Source organism: Chionomys nivalis, chromosome 1 (genome assembly GCF_950005125.1).
Source record: "Chionomys nivalis chromosome 1, mChiNiv1.1, whole genome shotgun sequence".
NCBI classification, from domain to species: domain Eukaryota; kingdom Metazoa; phylum Chordata; class Mammalia; order Rodentia; family Cricetidae; genus Chionomys; species Chionomys nivalis.
The window spans coordinates 169,262,667-169,284,621 of NC_080086.1; the positions used below are offsets into that span (position 1 = coordinate 169,262,667).

Here is a 21,955-nt window from a genome sequence, read left to right on the forward strand (position 1 = left end):
GAAGAATAGCTGGGAAATTAGCATCTCATTTTTGTTAATCAGCAGGGCACAAAAAGTCCAAGATAGTGAATTCTTGCGTGAAAGAATCCAGATTCTACTTTAGAAGGTGTTAAAGCATATAGCAGGTAATATCTGAACATGTACTGGAGTACCATATCTGCACCCCTTCTAACTATATTTTCAATGATATAATCGGCTGGTACCTGTTTCTATCTTCATTCAAGAGGTTTGGCAACTGAAGCCTTTTGTGTTAGGAGAAACTTCCTGCTCTCATTTAGTACCTTCAGAAATATAAAAAGAACATTTTAATTATAAACCATTTTGGGCAACAGGCTAATAACTGCTAAGTACAAATGAGTCACTGTGCTGACCTTATCTCTACACATAGTCTGTGACTACACAGAGCGAACCAAAAGGTGAGTGATCAGCCACCCAGCTGGACTCTAGGTACCAGGGCAAAACCCTGGGCTCCTCCCCAACCTGCCTCAGCTTCATTAGCCAGTCAGCAGGCAAGCCTCCTGTGGGTAGGTTGCTCCAACACCCTTCCCCATCAATTGGACCCTATAAGCTACAAATCCGACTCCACCCTGAAACCCACCCATACCCATGACCTCAGAGAATCTCTGACACACACACACACACACACACACACACACACACACACACACACACACACTGTGACTGCACAGAGCAGGACCAAGAGGTGAATGACCTCTAGGCCCTTGGTACTGGGGCAAGACCCCGAGCCCCTTCAATTGAAAACAGAAATAGAGGCATTAAAGAAAACACAAACTGAGGGAATTCTGGGTAAATGAACAGGAACTACAGATGCAAGCATAACCAACAGAATACAAGAGATGAAAGAGAGAATCTCAGGCATTGAAGATATGAGGGAAAATAGATTCATGAATCAAAGAAAATGTTGAATTCAACAAATTTTTAACATCCCGGAAATCTGGGAAACCATGAAAAGACCAAACTTTAGAATAGGGATAGAAGAAAGAGAATTACAACCCAAAGGCACGGGAAATATATTCAACAAAATCATGGAGGAAAACTTTCCAAACTTAAAGAAGAATATGCCTATGAACATACAAGAAGCTTATAGAACACCAAACATATTGGACCAAAAGAATAAAGGTCCCTTTCCATATAATAATCAAAACACCCAACATACAGAATAAAGAAAGAATATTAAGAGCTGCAAAGGAAAAAAAGGCCAAGTAAGATTTAAAGGCAGACCTACCAGAATTATACCTGACTTCTCAATGGAAACCCTGAAGGTTCAGAAGATCCTGGACAGATGTGCTACAGACACTAAGAGACCATGGACATAAGCCCAGACTACTATGCCTAACAAAACTTTCAATAACCATTGATGGAGAAAACAAGATATTCCATGACAAAATCAGATCTAAACAATATCTGTCCACAAATCCAGCCTTACAGAAAGTACTAGAAGGAAAATTTCAATCCAAAGAAGTTAGGTGCACCCATGAAAACACAGGCAATAGATAACCTCCCACCAGCAAACCCCAAAGAAGGCAAACACACAAATACTATCACTGAAAAATAAGAGGAATTAACAACCACTGATCATTAATATCTTTTTTTTTCTGTTTTTTTTTTTTTTTTTTTTTTTTTTTTTTGAGACAGGGTTTCTCTGTAGCTTTGTGGTCATTAATATGTCTTAATATTAATGGAATCAATTCACATATAAAAAGACAGAGTAACAGAATGGATATGAAAACAGGATCCATCCTACTGCATACAAAAAACACACCTCAACCTCAAAGACAGACACTACCTCAGAGTAAAGGCTTGAGAAAAGATTTTTCAAATGGACCTAAGAAACAAGTGGGTGTAGCTATCCTAATATCTAACAAAACAGACTTCAAACAGAAGAGATGGAGAAGGACACTTCATATTCATCACAGGAAAAATCCATCAAGATAAAGTCTCAATCCTGAACATCTATACCCCAAATACAAGAGCACTCACATATGTAAAGAAAACATTACTGAAGTTTAAATCACACATCAAACCCCACATAGTAATAGTAGGAGACTACAACACCCCACTCTCCCCAATAGATAGGTCAACCAGCAGAAACTTAAGAGACAAATAAAAGAACTAACAGATGTCACTACTCAAATGGACTTAAGAGGCATCTATAGAATATTCCACCCAAACACAAAAGAATATTCCTCCTTCTCAGCACCTCATGGAAACTTCTCTAAAACTGACCACATACTAGGTAACAAAACAAACTCAACATACACAAAAAATTGGAATAATCCTCTGTATCTTATTGGGTGACCATGGCTTAAAGTTAGAATTCAACAACACTAATTGCAGAAAGCCTACAATCTCATGGAAATTGAACAGTGCTCAACTAAGTCACTCCTGAGTCAAGGAAGAAATGAAGAAAGAAATGAAAGACTTCCTAAAATTCAACAAAAATGAATGTACAACATACCCAAACCTATGGAACACTATGAAAGCAGTGCTAAGAGGAAAGTTCATTGCCCTAAGTGGCTACATAGAGAAGGTGGAGAAATTTCACACTAGCAACTTAACAGCACACCTGAATGCTCTAGAACAAAAAGAAGCAAACTCACCTAAAGGGGTATATGACAGGAAATACTCAAATTGAGGGCTGAAATCAACAGAATTGAAACAAAGAAAGCAATACAAAGAAAGAATCAATAAAACAAAGAGCTGGTTCTTTGAGAAAATCAACAAGATAGACAAACTATCCAAACTAATGAAAAAGCAGAAAGAGATCATCCAAATTAACAAAATCAGAAATGAAAAAGAGGACATAACAACAGACACTGAGGAAATCCAGAGAGTCATTAGATCATACTTCAAAATAAAATGTAAAAAAAATGAACAATTTTCTGGATAGGTACCATATACCAAAATTAAATCAAGACCAGATGAACAATTTAAACAGACCTATAACCCCTAAGGAAATAGAAGCAGTTAACAAAAGCCTCCCAACCAAAAAAAGCCCGATAGTTTTAGCACAGAATTCTACCAGAACTTCCAAGAAGAGCTAATACAATACTCCTCAAATTATTCCATACAGAAGGAACATTGCCAAACTCTTTGTATGAGGCTGCAGTTACCTTGATATTGAAGCCACACAAAGACTCAACCAAGAAAGAGAATTACAGACCAATCTCCCTCATGAACATTGATGCAAAAAATACTCAATAAAATACTGGCAAACCAAATCCAAGAACACATCAAAAAGTCATCCACTATGATCAAATTGGCTTCATCCCAGAGATTGAGGGATGGTTCAACATAAGAAAATTTATTAATGATCAATGTAATCTACCATATAAACTGAAAGGAAAAAACCTATATGATAATCTCACTAGATGCTAAAAAAGCATTCCACAAAATCCAACACCCCTTTATGATAAAGGTCTTGGAGATATCAGGGATACAAGGAATATGTCAAAACATAAAAACCAGTATACAGCAAGTTGACAGCCAACATCAAATTAACTGTAGAGAAACTAAAAGTGATTCCACTAAAATCAGCAACAAGACAAGTCTGTCCACTCTTTGAGTACTATGTTGAATAGCCAGAGAAATAAGACAACAAAAGGAGATCAAGGGGATACAAATTGGAAAGGAAGAAGTCAAATTTTTGCTATTTGCAGATGATATGATAGTATGCATAAGTGACTCCAAAAATTCAATGAGGGAACTCCTACAGCTGATAAACACCTGATGTGGGATTCCCCTCTGTGTGCAGTGATTACCACTGGTTAATAAAGAAACTGGCTTGGTCTGATGGGGTAGAACAGAAATGAGGTGGGGAAAACTAAACTGAATGCTGGGAGAAAGAAGGCAGAGTCAGAGAGAAGTCATGTAGCCCAGCCAGAGTCAGACGCCAGACTGGAGAGAACTTTACCCAGTAAGCCACAGCCACGTGGTGATACGCAGATTAATAGAAATGGGTTAAATTAATATTTAAGAGCTAGCTGATAAGAAATTAGAGCTAATAGGCCAAGCAGTGATTTAATTAATACAGTTTCTGTGTGGTTATTTTGGGAGTCTGGGTGGCCGGAAAATGAACAAACGGCCCCCTACAACCAACACCTTCAGTAATGTGGCAGGATACAAGATCAACTAAAAAAAATCAGTAGCTCTCCTGTACACAAATGACAAAGGGGCTGAGGAAGAAATCAGAGAAACATCACCATTCACAATAGCCACAAATAATATAAAATATCTTGGGATAATACTAACCAAAGAAGTGAAAGACATGTACAACAAGAACTTAAAGTCTTTGAAGAAAGAAGATATCAGAAAATAGAAAGATCTTCCATGCCCTTGGATAGGTAAGATTGACATAATAAAAATGGTAATCCTACCAAAAATAATCTATATAGTCAATGCAATCTCCTTCAAAATCCCAACACAATTCTTCACAGACCTCAAAAGAACAATACTCAACTTCATATGAAAAAACAAAAAACCAAGGATAGTCAAAACAATCCTGTACAATAAAGGAACTTCGGGAGGCATTACCATCACTGACCTGATTGATATAGAGCTCTATTATACAGTTATAGTAATGAAAACAGCTTGGTATTGGCATAAAAACAAACATACACAAAACAAAACCAACAAAAACCCAAACCAAACAAAAACCTGGGAAACTGGGGGTCAGGGAAGTAGGAAGGATTTGATCAAAAAATCATACATGAATGTATAACATTCTCAAGTAATAATTGAAAACAATGAAAAATCACAAGGGAAACCATTGGTCTTAATAAGCCAAGGAGACATGATGGCTACATTTACTATGATATCCTGGACAGGCTCCCAGGACAGAAAAAGAACACTAGACCAAAACTAAAAAAACTTAAACTATAGACTTTAGTTAACACCAATATATCAGTACTGGCTCATTAGTCAAGACAAATAGTCTTTCTTAATGGAAGAGTTAACAAAGAGGGCATTTGGGAATGAAGTGTATAGGGGTGTCTCTGTGCTCTCTTTGAAATCTGAAGTTTAAATATCTGAAACCATTTATTCTTACTTTAATAAAAGTTGATTTAGGCTCCCCATGATGGATCCATTAGCATGACTGTGGTGTCTGACTGCCTGGCTTACTTATGACTGTGAGATGAACTCAAAGAGTGGAAAAGAGTCAGTAGGACAGCCAAGGTTTAAGAAAACAAAGAACCATCTTATACTGGCTGACTTCAACATTAAAAAAAACCCAAACAACTGAATAGTGAAATAATTAGATTTTAAGAGAAGTCACCTGGGGTTGTACAAATTTGTCATAAAGAATTAAGTTCCTGCAGCTGTGGAACTTCTGTGCCTGACAAGGAGGGGAGAAACAGGAGCCATCAACCATATCCTAGTACTATAGGACTGAACTGGGAAGCCAAGAAGCTGGTTCACTGGGGAAGGGCCTGTGAGCAACCTTGCAGCTAGAGGATTCCCATGAGAAATAAGTCTGCTAAACTCTTATTGCTGTTGTAGCCTAGTCAATACACTGGAAACCTTTGTAGATTTAGGGTAGGGAGGCATATTCAATGAGTTTTTACTACCATGTTTACTGAGATTATGTGATCAATTACCCCTTCCCTTTTAGCATCTATAAACATCAACAGAAAAAAATGCTTAGAAAATAGAGGGCCCATAACATATATCTCTGTTGGGGTGCATATGTGATTTAAGGGCTGAACAGTTCAGCTATTCAGGTTTCAAGTATGCTGCAAGGGCAGAGTATAGGGACTTACTGTTAAAACATTCGTCAGTGGGTGGGAGGGCGAGCCGCAGCAATGTTTAATAGAGTGAGTTGATGATGAAGTGAAGTGGTCAGAAAGAGAAAATGACATTTTAACTTAATTGGAATAGCCCTGTAGGCTAGTGGAGACAGTGTGGCACAGTGATAGATCTAGAATATATTACGTAGCATAACAAGATAGAGTTTCTAATTAGAAAATGCAACACAAAATAAAGGGTGACATGTTAATATCGATTGCAACTCAGATGGATTTCAAAAGAGATATATGTAATAATTCCATGTACCTAAGACATAGAAATTTTGTTGAGGCATGAGAAGAAAATGATCAAAACTAATTAACTGAAGAGGACCTTGAACTTCTGACCCTCCTGCCTTCAACTCCTAAACTTTGGGATAACAGGCCAGTGTTACAATTCCTATTTTATGGAGTACTGGGGATTGAACCTGGGTGCTGTGCATGCTAGGCAAATAGTTTACTGAATGAGCTACATTTCCAGTCCTTTAGATACATTTTAAAAAGAAAATGTTGAACACTGGATTTTTGAATAAAACATAACCATGAATAAAGGACTAAGGAATATAGCCTTAATAGAAAAATATGGCCTCCTAAGTAGGAATTTAGTGTAAGGAGCACAATGCAGTTTATGACCAAGGAAGCTGTAGATCCTTAATCCTGGAGATTTGAACAAAATCCATGATAGAATGCAGGGAGTCTGTGGGAAAGCAGCCCAAGCAGACCATGCCCCAGAGTCACCTCGGGTCTGTGTATCAGAGGTATCCATATAGAGTCAAGGAATAAAGCCATGCATTTACAATCACCCGATTCTCAACACAGATGGTAAGCATACTGTAGACAGGACAGTCCTTTCAACAGGAAACCAAGGCAAAACCAGACAACTGGGATTGTGTTAAACTTAAGCTAAAAAGCTTCTGAAAAGCAAAAAGTCAATAGAGTGAACAGATAACTTACAAATTGAGACAAACTACATTGCTAATAAGGGTTGACAGATAGAATGCATATGAAATTTTAAAAAGGCAATAAAAACCAAAGTGTACAGCATCCCTAAATAGATATTTCTTAAACATCTTAGAGAAGCTTAGAGAAGAATGGTGATTACTGGAGGCCGGGTGAAGAGGGCCGAGTGGCAGGAGGTATGTGCAATGTCCACCGCGAATGCGAATACTAGTTAGCTCATCAGCGGGCCTGAGAACTTGAGTTAGATCACCAGAACTCACATGACAGAAAGAGAGAGTGACTTCTGCAAGCTGTCCTCTGACCTCTAGGTGCAGGCAGCTGTGTGCTGCTGATCTGGGTGCTGGGAACCAAGCTCAGGTCCTCTGCAAGAGCAGCAAGCCCTCTTTATTGACAGGTTCTCTCTCTGTTCTCCAACTGAAAAACAATCTTAAGGGGAACATGTGCAAAGAAGTCGAGGGGGAGAACACCCTCAGGAGATGGAACAGCAACCATGGACTGTCGAAGTCCAAAGGTAACAGCAATATTTTCTGCAGGCAGCATCTAGAAAAGGGAAGGAGATCCCTTTGCATGTAAAGGAGATAGAGTGACATTTAGGAAAATATTAAAATAAATAGGAAAAAATCACCCTTGGAAATGCTATTCACTCTGATCTCCTGGACAATGTGTGGCCAACCATACTTTGCCACCAACAGATGATAATTTTCTCAGGAGGCCATGGCATGTTTCCGGTGGGTGAGGATCCTGCTGTACTTGACTGAAGAGATGTTTAATATGAAAATGACTTTCTGCCACTTGTCTCTAGTCCATTACAGTTGTAATGTGACTTTAATGTAGCAAGCCATTTACCATAGCAAAGAGTTACCAGGGTGTGGAACAAGAAATAAGCCTGGTCCCCCTCATCTTGCTGGGCATCATCTTCATGCTTTCTAGTCTCTTGACCTGGAAGTACTTAAGATGATGTAATCTTCTGGTCTAGTTTTCAAAACAATAATAAAGAGCTGTTTGTTTTTAGACACACTCTTATGTAGAGTCACACCGACATGGACAATCAAAGTAGGCCAATAACAGAATCTTCTTCTTTGTTCCCATCAATGGGCATCTCTCTGGGAATTCAAGAACCTGGAAAGTGGGGGCCAACTGGGTTGACTGTTCGCAAGATAAGTCAGGCTTGCTTGGTGCTTTGTTTTAGCAAAGATACCATAAGTAGTGATTACAGTTCACTTGGATTGTGAACTGATTTTAAAACTGATGACAGTTAGTTAAATCACTCACTGGGTGGAATAATCACCCTGAAAGGAACTGAGAGGGTGGAACTTGTATTATAAAATGGAACTGAGCACACTAGACACAGTACTAATGGGCGTAGTAGAAAAAATCTTTGTCAGAATAACAGAGATGATTAAAGACATGAATTAGACATCAACTCTACTGGGTACTCTCAGTGACATGAACACAACAGCTAAATTGAGCAATTACAAAGTTAAGTGTAACTTGGAGAGCATCTTTCTCCTTCAGAAAACAGTGGATGTCAAGTTAGCTTAGCTTGTCTGCATTACTCAGTGGCTAGCTGCAAACTGTTTTGTCTTGTTAAACCCTTTTAGAATGGACAGACTAGACATCTGGCATGGTATGACACTCAAAATAAAAAATGTATTTTTAATATATAATTTAAATATATTTAATATATAATGTATCTATATATAGATATGCCACCAAACAAGCACATCCCTTATAAACATCACTCAGAAATAAGCCTGCATCCACAGGAGCCAAAAGAAACTAGGAAAAGAGGCACCTGGTCCCTTTTCAGAGCTGTCTGTAGTTAGCAAAGAGGAAATTAACTCTGACTTTTTTAGAGAGAGGAGGAACAGAGTGGGCCTGGGAGAGAAAAGGGATGATTTCAGTGGCTGCTTGTAAAGGAACTATGATTAGGGATTGTAAAGTTTGAGTGGCCTTTCATAGATGGCTCTTTATGCAGACTGTCAAGTGTAATACCAGGCCCCAACTACCCCTAACAGGTACATTTCTGTTTGTGCAAATTTCTGAGGCTGAACATGTATAATTTTATAATTAGATAAAACAGTATTTTAAATAAATGTGTAAGTGAAAACTATACCTTTTTTAAAAAAAATTAAAGCACGTGATATGATTCCTCCCTGAACAATGCTTCTGCAACAGTTGTAAGGATGGGGATATGATAGCACTAGAGGGTACAAGCAATGAGCTTTCAAGGGTTCTTACAGGCTACAGGCCTGTGTCTCACGGAACAATTCACCTCTATAAATTTCATCTACTCCTTTTGCATTTCTAGGCTGCAATTGTGATTATCCAAAAAATAATAACATCTCACAGGGCACTGATAAACAACTGATTCCAAAGTTTACAGTCACAATAAGCATGGGCAGTTTCTTCCTAATGACCATCTGACTACTAGCCCTAATAGGACAGAGATAATCTCACTGCTCTCTTCCTGCCAAGAGTTTGCTTTTCCTTATTCTGCTTCCATTCCTCCATTTGCACATCGAAGCTTGCCTTCTCCTGTATTCACACCACTGTTCCTCAACCTCTACTCTACATCATGCATACTGATGGATGTGTGATAAATTAATGCTTTCTAAAGAGCATTTATTAATGGTTGGAGTGATGGTTCAGCACTCGCTGCTCTTGCAGTTCAGTTCCCAACATCTACATGGGAACTCATAGCCACCTATAACTCCAGTCCCAGGGGATGCCACACCAGCTTTTGGCCTCCACAGGTACTAGGCACAGACACAGTAAATATACACAAATGCAGGAAAAATACATATGCATAAATAAATCTTTATAAAATCGTTTATTTTATAGCAATTAAAGTGCATGTGCCTTTAAGTTTTCTAATTATTTTCCTCTGACCAATTGGTCCTTGATCAAAGGGTTATCATTTTTATTTTATATTCTAATCTTCAATTTCTTAGAAATCTTTAACTGTTATCTCTCTTTCTTTTCCAGAATAACAGTCATCCTTCTTACCTCTATTTTCTATTTCAATCACTTCTATTATTCTCTTTATAGATACCTCTTATTAGCTTTTATCTAGTTAGAGGAAGAATGTAACCATGCATTCAGGCTCTAAGAGAAATTGTTGGAAGGAAGACAAAAGGAATTGATTTTATTTTTTTCTTGAGACTCAGTATTTCCATCTTACATGATGTTGTGTTTCTAGGGTTTAGCAGGAAGCCAGGCTTCTCATACTCCACAGTGGGAAGCAGAGATGAGTTCTTCCCCAGATTCTCAAAGTCAGAGAGTTGCAGTGTAAACAAAATTCCCACACGGCTCTGACACCTTGGAGCATGCTCCATCAGTGACAAGCACACACTCATGTCACAAACGGAAGCCCTCAGCCTGGCCCTGCGATCCCGCAGCAGTTGCCACCCTCCTGTCACTTACTCTGAGACGTAGAGAGGTTGGCGAAAGCTGACTTTGTTCTGCCGGCCAGCCATTCCAGGCTTTCGTGCATGTTGGCCAAGGCTTTGAGGTCACTGACGTCACGGAGAATGTCTTGTGGAGGAATAAGTTTGTCACCAAGGTTCCCAATTAGAACTTCAGATTCCTTGCCAAAGGCTGCCCTGAAAAGCAAATCAAAGCCACATCTCACTTACTGCTTGGTAAAGGCTGGGGACAGGTTTCATTCACTTATTTTAAAAAGAATCTGAAGCAAATAAAATATAAGATTAATTCATGTTATGACACAAAATCTAGGAACAAGCAAAGTAGTGCAATGAAGGCATCTTTTAACTCACTGGGTTTCCCAGAGTCCATTGTCTTCAAATGTTCTTAAGGGTTTGAGGAAGTTACACAGTGCAATAAAGGAACTCTGGAGACCACATGCCCAGACACAGCAGGGGTGACATTTTGGAAAATGAACTGCTCTATTTTCACAAATCTTTTATTCTAAGAGGGTGTAGAGGGAGAGAGGGAGAGAAAGGGGAGGGGAGGGGAGAGACTGCTAAAATGAGAAGAGATGACTAGGAGTGAGTTTACACATGGTGGATAAGCAGAGCTGACACCAGAGGAAGTTGAGAGAGGTGCCTGGAACCTTTTATAAGTCCTAAAGGCTTTTAAAACTCAAATAATCTTAGTGAACAGATGTGGAAGCTCTATTTAAATATAAAACCACAATTTCAGCTTAAGTAGACAGTGAGTAGTAACATAAAATACAATAAAAAGACTTTTAGTGGACATACAGGCACTTAAGATCTAGCACCAGAGGTGATGTTCATTGTAACAGAAACCCTGCTGTGAATTAAATGTTGTTAAAGATGTCTGACACTAAGTCATCACTCATGATTAACCTCATTTCAACAGAGGGTTATGTTCTTAAAAGGGAAAGTTACAGGTGACTGTCTGATTTGGATAAGTTGTAGTTAAGAGGCAATAAAGCATATGAACTGAGCATATGATATTTGAGTGTGTTGACAAACTCTACCTGTGATCTGAGTAAAGATCTTGGGGTAACTGGCTCCCCAAGTGGCACATATCTAACTAATTTCCAAGAGCCGTATGTGTAAAAATTGTGCTCCAGCTTCAGAGTTGGAAAACTAAGGTGTGAAGCCCTAGTCAGCTGCTTGCTGAAGATGAGATGTCGGACTTCACTGCATGATGCATCTGGTGGTAATGACACTGACCTCTTCTGAAATAAAATGAGGATTTGTTGAGGTGATTCTGAAAACTTTTCATTGGGAAAGTATCAATAATCATAAAAGCAGAATATTAACAAATTCAATGGCCATTCCAGTTTCAACACTAAGAACACACAGTCTTTTATCTTTCCTCTGTCCTCATCCTCTGCCCAGGAATATTTAAGTGCCTAACACAATGCCTGGTACCTAACAGAATTCATAATATTTTATATTTTAGTTATTATTTTCTTAGGGGCATTGATAAGGCTAGTTATTTATAATCAAATCAAGGTATGTACTTATAAATACACTTAAATAGGTAAGAGTGAGCAGTGGGAACTAAGTCTCAGGGGTAGTATGACAAATGGAAACTTCTAGTACTACAGTTACTCTAGAAGTAAACTACTGTCACAGAAATCACTGGTCTCTTACCTAGTTCTCACTATTCTAGTTTTACCTGGTAAAAGGCCCTTCATATTATTGTGGTTGAAAGTAGGACCGATGTCAAAATTATGAAACAAACAATCTCATTAAATTTTACTGCCCACTTGTAAATGTGGTACTGAGTGCCATGTGATATGAAATCAGAGTTTTGTAGGAGGATCGTGGTAGATAAGGACAATTTTGCATACTCCATTTCTGGCATGCTGCCATAGCAACTGAGCTACACTGATTCTTCTCAAACTGGAGACCTTGAGAGTGGAAGTCACAGCTAAGAACAATGGAGCCTAAAGGTAAGATGGTTGAAGCTTACTGTGATATCATAGGTACCACACTTCAGCCCCCAGACCATTTCTTATGGTCTTCAGGTCAGAGGAACAGAAAATGAAGGGCTCTTTGATTAAGCTACTGTTATTTCTACTTTGCTAGTAGCAGTTAAATGCAATTTTTAACTCACACAATCGTCTAATCAGCATAAGTGAGGTTATACTCAGAAAAACTCCTCTGAATTTTGTTATCCATAAAAATCTAGTTACTGGGAAAAGCGAAACCTAAGTCTCCTTTATGATGTGAGGCCAGAAAACATCTATAATATCTTCCCTTGGGCCAGGCTGCAAATATTTACTTTTCTTAATATGTCCTTATAAATCAGCTTTTCCAGTCCCTTAATCATCTTTGATAGATACAACTCAAAAAATGTCTCTGAGCTGGGTGGTTAAAAAGCAACAAAGAAGGCACAGAGCTTTGAAAGCCAGGCTTGGAGCCATTTTTATGCATGTAGGTCTAACTCTGGGTGGAATGTGACAATCAAGACGAGTATTTATGCAGAAGTCTAATCCGTGTGTGCCGGTCTAGGAGCCCCAGGCATGACTGTGTGCTTACAGCACGGGATGCTGGTCCTCTTCCCTCTGCATCACTGAGATTTGCTTAACCTCCTCAGACAGGAGAGCAATAGACTTAGAAAAACACAAACTGCCTCATGTTGAATACATAGTAGACATATCATTTGACAGGAATCCATAATCACCCCCTAACAACCTGGAAGACACACAGAAACCATGGCATGGAGAATAACTGATTGACAGCTATAACTATTTCACATACAAAAGCATTCCTTTGAGGATTTGTGTATGTGTGAAAGAGCCTAGAGGAAGATTTTTATGTGTTAAACAATAACCTTAGTGGAGATGATTGCAGATTTATTTTCTAAACTCTGATTTATTAAATTATACCATATCTGTACTGTGAAGTCATTAGAAACTATTCAGTGGAGAATTCTTAATAGCACAGAAAATGTTTGGTGTGGCTTCTTTTTAATGATGATAGGTAGTTGGGTCAAATAAACTATTATTACACTAGGCACCAAGTATAGTCTAGGAATCCCAGGAAAGGAGACAGGAGGACACAGGAATCACAGACACTAGAACAAAATTAGGAGGAGGGCGGTGAGCTTGTAGCTGGCCTTGAGTTGTGCCTCCAGCTTGCTAAAGACCTAATCAATGCTCCTGAAAATATCTCACAACCACAATGATAGCTACCAACATCTGGATGAGAAATATTGCCTCTTTCTAGATTTGAATTTTTATAGTATTTATCTTCTCCCTATTTTTAAAAATATGTTATTTAATGGAGATGTACTATTGAATGCCACGGGCAACAGAATAATTATATTGAGAAGGTGAGGGTAATAGGTACCGGTAGTAAAAGGTCCTCCCTCATCACTGCACAGAGATGACATGATGTCAGAAACAGAAAGGAAAACTTACAACGTCTATGTTTAAAGAACTGATCTCTAGAGAAGAGTAGTACCCTTCAGAGCCAGCTGGCCAACAAGCGCACCCAGACCATGAAACTGAAGAAGTGTGGTAAGCCTCTTCAGTTTAAATTTTACCACATTTTTTAAAAAATCTTTAAAGACCTTGATCTGACAAGGATTCATTTAAGAGAAATTTGCCAAGAGTGTTAAATCTGTTTAACTTAATTTTACCACACAATTATAATCTTTAAAGAAAGTCTATCTGACAAGAATTCATTTCAAAGAATTTTGCAAAGGATGCACAAAATTGTCTCCATTTAGAACTTAAATAATTCTGTTATCTACTGAAAGGAAGGGGAAAAAATCTGCATTTTCAGCAGGCTACAAGGAATTATGAAAGAAGCATCATAAGTGGTTTCAAAAGTGATTGATTTGAAGATCTGGGCTGTATCAGACATGCCACACACCCATTTCTGTCTCTTTCCCTGTGCCTGTTCCTCATCCTTTACTGCTGCTTCCTATTGCTGAGCTCAGCTTGGAGGTAAGGATCCTGGAGTATGTTGCCTCAAGTGCAAGCCCACTGTGTTAAATGAAGTAAGAACAGGGAAGGGCAAGGACCCATGCTCACGGCTATACAGATAGACAGATTCCTTCCTTTCCGGTCTGCCAGCTCCACATGTAACAGGCACCTGGGGTATGGGGTTGTCTTCCTTGCCTGAAAGATTTACACCAGTCCCTGTTAGTTCTACTCAGCGTCTTATTCAGTCACAGAATCTTGTATACCAGTGTTGCTGGCCAAGAGTGTAACAGTGCAGATTCCTGCCCGTCCCTTCCCCAGCCATACACTCAACCATCCAGATGGAGCTGGCAAGGTAGAACAGCGAGATGGCCTGGGCAGAATTCGGCTCTTACCTGTTGGGAAGCTACTTATAGTTCTGGCATGTTGGAATACCTGAACCAAAGACCAATCACATTGTACCCTTTAATAACAAGAATAGATGAGTCTGGGGATTCGGGAAAAGTAGAAAGGATTCCTTCTGTTATTAGTATTATTACTCATGGAACTTTTGCTCTTTCCACTTCAGCTCTGGGCTAAGCCAGCCTGGAGGTTCTTAGGAAGGAATGCTCCTGCTGGAAGATACAACAGCGGCTGTGTTTAATTGAAAAAAAAAAAAGGGCTTGTCATTGGGCTGCTTTGAATTTCTCACATGTTCACAGGAAACAGCATGGTAAAGCAGCACTATCCAGACAAAGGCAGACTCTTAATTGTTGATGCTTTTATTTCATTTACTATTTTATTAATGTTGACTATAAGTATAAGGGTTTCAGTCTCCCTATGGCCTTGCTAAATTTGCTACTTCAGTGGATGAATGTATATTATTTAACATTATATAATGCTTATGAAAACAGAGCCACTCAGCTGTGTTGGTTAGCTATCTCTCACTGTTACAATCCCTAAGATAATCAACTCATTAAGATAAGAGGCTTGTTATGGTTTAATTTTTGCGGTTTCAGTCTATGAGAAGTTAGCCCCATTGGTTTTGGCCTATGGCAGCCTGTAACCGTAATCTCAGGCAAAACCATTTACCTAGCCAGGAGACAAGTGGATATTGACCCTATAGTTCATGATCCTAGAGAATCTAAGCAACAAAGTGAACCCTAAGAAAAACATAGATAGATCTACCTGGAAAGGGAAATCAGAATCACCTGACAAAATTGGGAGTGTGGGGGTCGGGGGAGAAGGGAGGGTGGAAGGGGAAGAGGAGCAGAGACGGGGATGGGGAAATTGAAGAAACAGGATAGTTGAGATGGAGAAAGGACAGAGATGAGAGCAAGGAAAGAGATATCTCGATTGAAGCAGCCGTTACGGGGCTAGCAAGAAACCCGGCACTAGAGAAATTCCCAGGAATCCACAAGGATGACCCCAGCTAAGTCCCTAAGCAATAGTGGAGAGGGTTCCTGAACTGGCCTTGCCCTGTAGTCAGATTGATGACTATCTTAAATGTCACCATAAACCTTCATTCAGCAACTGATGGAAACAGAGGCAGAGATCCACAGGGGAGCACTGGGCTGAACTCCAAAGTCCAGTTGAAGAGTGGGAGGAGTGAGAAGATGAGCAAAGAGGTCAAGGCCATGATGGAGACACCCACTGAAACAGCTTACCTGGGATAATGGGAGCTCACCAGCTCTAGCTGGATAGGGAAGGAACCAGCATAGGACCAAACTAGATCCTCTGAACGTGGGTGACAGTTGTATGGCTGGGGCGGACTGCAGGGCCATTGGCAGTGGCATTAGGATTTATCCCTACTTCTTGTACTGGCTTTTTGGGGACCCATCCTCTTTGAATGGATACCTTACTCAGCTTAGATATAGTAAGCAGGGTCTTGGACCTTCCCCAAAGCAATATGCCTTTACCCTCTCTGATGGTTGGGTGGAGGATGAAGTGGGGGGAAGGTAGAGGGAATGGGAGGAACTGTGATTGGTATGTAAAATGAAAAAAATATAGTTTGTTTTCTTTTTTAAAATAAAATAAAATATATGAAAAAGTAATAGAATTGTCCAGTTACCTTGATTACAATATTATTTTCCTCCAAGTCTAACCTTCCACAATTTTCAGCCATGTGGTTCCTGATATATTATCATGTGAGGAACTAGTTTTTATTTTTAGTGGAGAACTAATCCTCTCTAGATGCCTGTCTCTTCTTTCAATGGCTACAATAATTTTCCATTTCTTTTCTTCACCCCTTGTTCTTCTACTACTTAGAAAAAAGTCACAGCAGGGCCGAGGAGATGGCTAAGTTGGTAGAGTGCTCACTGTCCAGGCATGAGGACCCGAGTTCAGGTCTCTAGCATCCCGATTCTGAAGGTCGGCAGAACAACACACGCCTGTGTGCCTAGCACTGTCGGGGCAGGTACAGGAGGATCCCAGGGGCTTGCTGGCCTGACAGTGTACCTGGACTGGCAAGCTTTGTGAGACCCTGTCTCTGAAAATAAGGTGGAGAGCAATTTGGGAAGATAGTTGACGTCAACCCGTGGCTCCCATGTGCACATGTACCTGGTCTTTCTGTCTCTCTGTCTCTGTCTCTCTGTCTCTTTCTCTCACACACACACACACACGCACATACACACACTATACTTTTGACTGGCTGATGAGGCTGTGTAATGTACAAGTGCACTGAGCCTGAACTGGGAGAAACATGCCAGTTGTATGTGTGAACACAGCAGCAGCTTTTCTTTCTTGCATTTTGCTAGACATTGAAAACACCATTCATTTCATTATATTTTTACAGTTAAAAAAATAACAGGGTTTCTGGGATTTGCTCATTCAGGGGTAATAGCCAGAAATTGACCATGGCTGCAGTGAAGGCATGGGTTGGTGGGGATGCCTGCTTGTCTCCGTCTGTCATTAAATCAGTTTGTTTACTGGACACAAAGCACTAGACTTAGTGATTTATGATGGCCTATACATTTTAAATTCCACACTCACCTCCCCCCCCAATCTTTAACTAACTAAGATTTTACTTTCTATTTCTATAGATTTCCTCATTTTGGAGATGCATGTAGAATTTCTACTCACATTCAGGGTCACTGTTTTCTTTTATTTAGGATATTTTCAGGGTTCACCCATATTTAAGGATGTAGCAGTACTTTAATATTTTTATATTAGCAAGTAAGAATATATCATCTTATATACCACATTCATCTATTCAGCATGTGGGTTTATGTGGGTGGTTTTCAACTTTGAGTAATTAATATGATGCTGCTAAAAACATTAGTGTGCACAATTTTTTATGTTTATTTTTTCTGAGACATGATCTTGCCATATAGCTTAGGCTGGCCTGGAACTCATGATTCTTCTGCATTCGCTTCCTGGGTGCTGAGACTGGAGAGATGGGTGTCACAACTTTTCTTCCCTCCCCAACACTGCAGATTCACTCAGGCGTTCGTATAGTTAGGTAAGTAATCATTCTGCAGCTCTGTTTTACTCTCAGTTCTGATCTAAGGTCTTATTAGGTTTCCCAGGCTCTGAACTAGCTTGTATACTCCTTCATCAGCTTCCAGATTAGCTGGGATTACAGGCTGTGCCAACATGTTCAGTTGCACTACTATCTTGTACACATTTTGTATAGATGTGTCTTCACTGTGTATTAGCTGGACCGGGTGACAATGGAACCTTTAACTTTTGAAGGAATGTTTAAGGATTCAATGCTCTGTATCATCGCCAACACTTGCTATTATCTTCTGCCTTTTAAAATTGCAGTGTTGGTCTGGGAGAACAGTAGTTTGATTTGCATTTTCTGGACAGCGAATGATCTTTTTGTGTCCCTGTTAACCATCTGTATTATGTTCTTTAGAGAAATGTTTGAGTCTTTGTTCATTCTTTAAACTTGGTTGTTTTGTTATTAGAGTATTTATTTATTTATTTATTTATTTATTTATTTATTTATTTTTTTGGTTTTTCGAGGCAGGGTTTCTCTGTAGCTTTGGTGCCTGTCCCGGAACTAGCTCTTGTAGACCAGGCTGGCCTCGAACTCAGAGATCTGCCTGCCTCTGCCTCCCAAGTGCTGGGATTAAAGGCGTGCGCCACCACTGCCCGGCGAGTTTTTATTTTTTTAAGCAGAAATGTACAGCAAATTTGCCTTCCTGCAAGCTCTGACCTATACTGCATCATTGATTCAAAGTCACCTCACAGAAATGAGCAGAGCTAATGCTCAGAGATTGGTTTCTAAATAAAACATCACACTCAGTAAAAGGAACCAGAACTCTTGGAAGAAGACAGGCTTAGGATATTTTGTGGTGATTAAAGATTAATGTGATCCTGGAAATATGCCCCTCAGCTGAAGAATGGATAAAGAAAATGTAATACATTTACTCAATGGAGTATTACTTAGCTATAAAAAAAAAAAAACAATGACATCATAAAATTTGCAGGCAAATGGACGAAACTAGAAAAAAACCATCCAGGTGAGATAACCCAGACTCAGAGGACAAACATGGTATGTACCCACTCATAAGTGGACACTAGATGTAAGGCTACAATTCACAGCTCCAGAGAAGCTAGGTAACAATGGGGACCCTAAGAGGGATTACATGGATCGCCCAGGGAGGAGAATTAGATGCCATCTCAAGGGTGAATGGGGGAAGGGAGCAGTTGGAGAATGGGATGGTGAGGGTGGAGGGACAGAGTGGGAGAGCAATGAAAGACTTGATACACAGTGGCACTATGGGGCTGGGGAGAGACCTGGTGTTAGGGAACTTCTCAAGAATCCAGAACAATACCCCAGCTAAGACTCCTAACGACAGTGGAAAGGGAGTCCGAATGGCCTTGGCCTGAAATCAGATTGGTGACTACCCCAACTATCACCACAGAGCCTTCATTCAGCACTGACAGAACCGAATGCAGAGATCCACAACCAAGCACTAGGCTGAGCTCCTGGAATCCAATCGAAGAGAGGGAGGGGGGAATTTATAAGCAAGGAAGATCAAGATCATGAGAATAAAAATCTACAGAGACAGCTGAACCAAGCTCCTGGAAACTCAGAACTCCAGACTGACAGCTATGGAGCCTCCATGGGACCACACTAGGCCCTCCATATGTGGGAGACAGTGGTGAAGCTTAGAGTGTCTGTGAGGCAGCTGGCAGTAGGACCAGGATCCATCCCTGGTGTATGAGCTGGTTTATTGGGGCCATTCCCTATGGTGGGATACCATGCTCACCCTTAATGCAGGGGGGAGGGGCTTGGTCTTTCTCCAACTTAATGTGCCAGATTTACTGACTTCCCATGGGAGGAACAGATGAGGTGGGGGTGGGCTGGGGGGGGAGCAGAAGGAAGGCAAGGGGTGGGGATAACTGTGGATGGAATGTAAAATGAAATTAAAAATAAAAGAAAAAAAGATTAATAGGGTCATGTCAGAAGAAAACAATATATTCTTGTCTACATTTCAGACAATTTGAGAAGCCCCCTCAAAAGAGTAAAAATAATAATGACTTTCCTTTAGCTATGAAAGAGGAAATGGTATTGAATTAGCTCCCTGGCCACGGGCCAATCACAAATGGGAGAAATAACTAAACAGATGTTGAACAAGAGGCAACGAACTGTGATGCCTGAGAGAAGAAAAGCAAGGAAGTAGCCATCCCAGCTTACCACCAGGTGACTTTATTTAGATTACAGTGCAGTAAATATGTATGTCTCTGTGTGTGCATATACAGGCATAAATTCATCTGCAATATATGTATGTATATATATGGCAGTATCTATAATACATCTTTTAAGTAGTAATTACGTATGTATCACCAAAGTACAGAGAAATATACATCCATTACTACAATAGTTTTGAGGAGTGATGAAGACGGATGGCATTCTGGGCCATTATAACAAGTACAATAAATTTAAAAGAACTGAATTCCTTTTGGAGTATACCATCTGGTGATAAAACCAGTAACAAAACCTATCTTGGATATTGCTGCACATCTGAAATTTAAGGACCATCCTTTGCAGCTCACACAAGCACCACCAGGGAAAGAGAAGATACTTTGAGCTGAATGATGAAGAAAATGCAGTATGTCAACATTTGTGGGACACAGCTAAAGCAGAACTTAGAGAGGAATGTACAACTGCAAATGCTCACATCAGAAAGGAAAAGCAGGATCAGTGAGGCCAGCTCTCACCCTTAGGTGTTGTCTTACAGTGCTATACAAAGAGCAAATTAACCTGAAGTTAGCAGAAAGCAAAAGGTAGAGAAATGAAACATCTAATCAGTAAAGTTAATGAAACAACAAAGAAGGTTCATTGTAAAAATTAATATAATAGGGGGCCACCAGGAATCCCTGCATAGGTGCTGAGAAGTCCCATCTGGATGGGTGAGTGTGTGCTATCCTGGGGCGCACTGTCCCGGTAGAGAGCACAAACGCCCCCCCCCCCCCCAGCTCCTGCTGCAAGGCTTTCTTTCCTACACACCCGCCCCCCACCCCCACCCCCAAGCCTGCCTTGTCTGCAAGGTCCTTTACTGTGGAACAGTTTCCTGCCCTTTCACTAAGGCTACCAACCCAGAGCAGTGAGGGCCTGACTAGAGGGCAGGCCTCAAGGTCCCCGCCAGGGAAAGCGGGCCCCCGCTGCTGGGGCTGCAGTCTCTGCTGTGATCTCCTGGACCTGCTCTGCCTGCGCCCTACTTCCCTTTGTCCCTGGCTCATTGGGGCATCCAGGAGTTCCTGTGTAGGTGCCAAGAAGTTTCATCGGGACGGGTGAGTGTGTGCTATCCTGGGGCAGACAGTCCCGGTAGAGAGCACAAACGCCCCTCCCCCAGCTCCTGCTGCAGGGCTTTCTCTCCTACACACCCGCCCCCACCCCCACCCCCAAGCCTGCCTTGTCTGCAAGGTCCTTAGCTGTGGAACAGTTTCCTGCCCTTTCACTAAGGCTACCAGCCCAGAGCAGTGAGTGCCTGACTAGAGGGCAGGCCTCAAGGTCCCCGCCAGGGAAAGCGGGCCCCTGCTGCTGGGGCTGCAGTCTCTGCTGTGATCTCCTGGACCTGCTCTGCCTGCGCCCTACTTCCCTTAGTCCCTGGCTCATTGGGGCATCCAGGAATTCCTGTGTAAGTTTCATCGGGACGGGTGAGTGTGTACTATCCTGGGGCAGACGGTCCCGGTAGAGAGCACAAACGCCCCTACACTAAGGCTACCCAACCAGAGCAGTGAGTGCCTGCCTAGCGGGCAGGCCTCAGCAACCCCCCGAAAGGGAGTGCAGGCACCTCCAGCTTGTACTGCAGTGTCGCCTGTGTTCTACTCGACCCCGCCCGACCCCTTGCATTCGGCCTTCTTTACGCGGGTCATTGGAATACCACGCATCCATGTTTTGGTGTTGAGGAGTTCATCTGGAAGGGAACGGTTCCTGCCCCTACACTGAGGAGATACACCTAGAGAGTTAGTCACAGCAAAGACTGGTCTAAGACATCAGGCCTCTCCTGGCTCCATTTGAAGGAAAAGATGGGCAGGCGCCAATGCAAGAATTCCCCCAACAACTTGAAAGGCAACGTGACATCACCAGGATCCAGGAATCCCGAAATGAGAAGTGTACACCCTAATCCAGAAGAATTAGAAGAATTCGACTCAAAAGTGAATTTTATGAAAATAATAGAGGACCTTAAACAGGAGGTGAAAAACTGCCACAACCAATTAGAGATTACAAACAAAAAGGTAGAGGAAATGAATAAATCTCTCAAAGATACCCAAGAAAACCAAGAGAAACAAGAAAAAGTAATCAAACAGGTAAGGGAAACGGTTCAAGACTTGAAGAATGAAGTGGAAGTAATAAAGAAAACACAAACCGAGGGAAGGATGG

The 21,955-nt window shown here is 40.8% G+C and overlaps 1 protein-coding gene across 1 annotated transcript in view; it reads right to left on the minus strand.

Annotated features, from left to right (window-relative positions):
• Exoc4 (exocyst complex component 4) overlaps nucleotides 1–21,955 on the minus strand; it is a 756,055-nt gene that overhangs the window by 109,885 nt on the left and 624,215 nt on the right. The window contains exon 14 of the mRNA XM_057763023.1: nucleotides 10,191–10,369. Within this exon, the coding sequence (XP_057619006.1) occupies nucleotides 10,191–10,369 (179 nt within the window). The remainder of the gene's footprint in view (nucleotides 1–10,190; nucleotides 10,370–21,955) is intronic.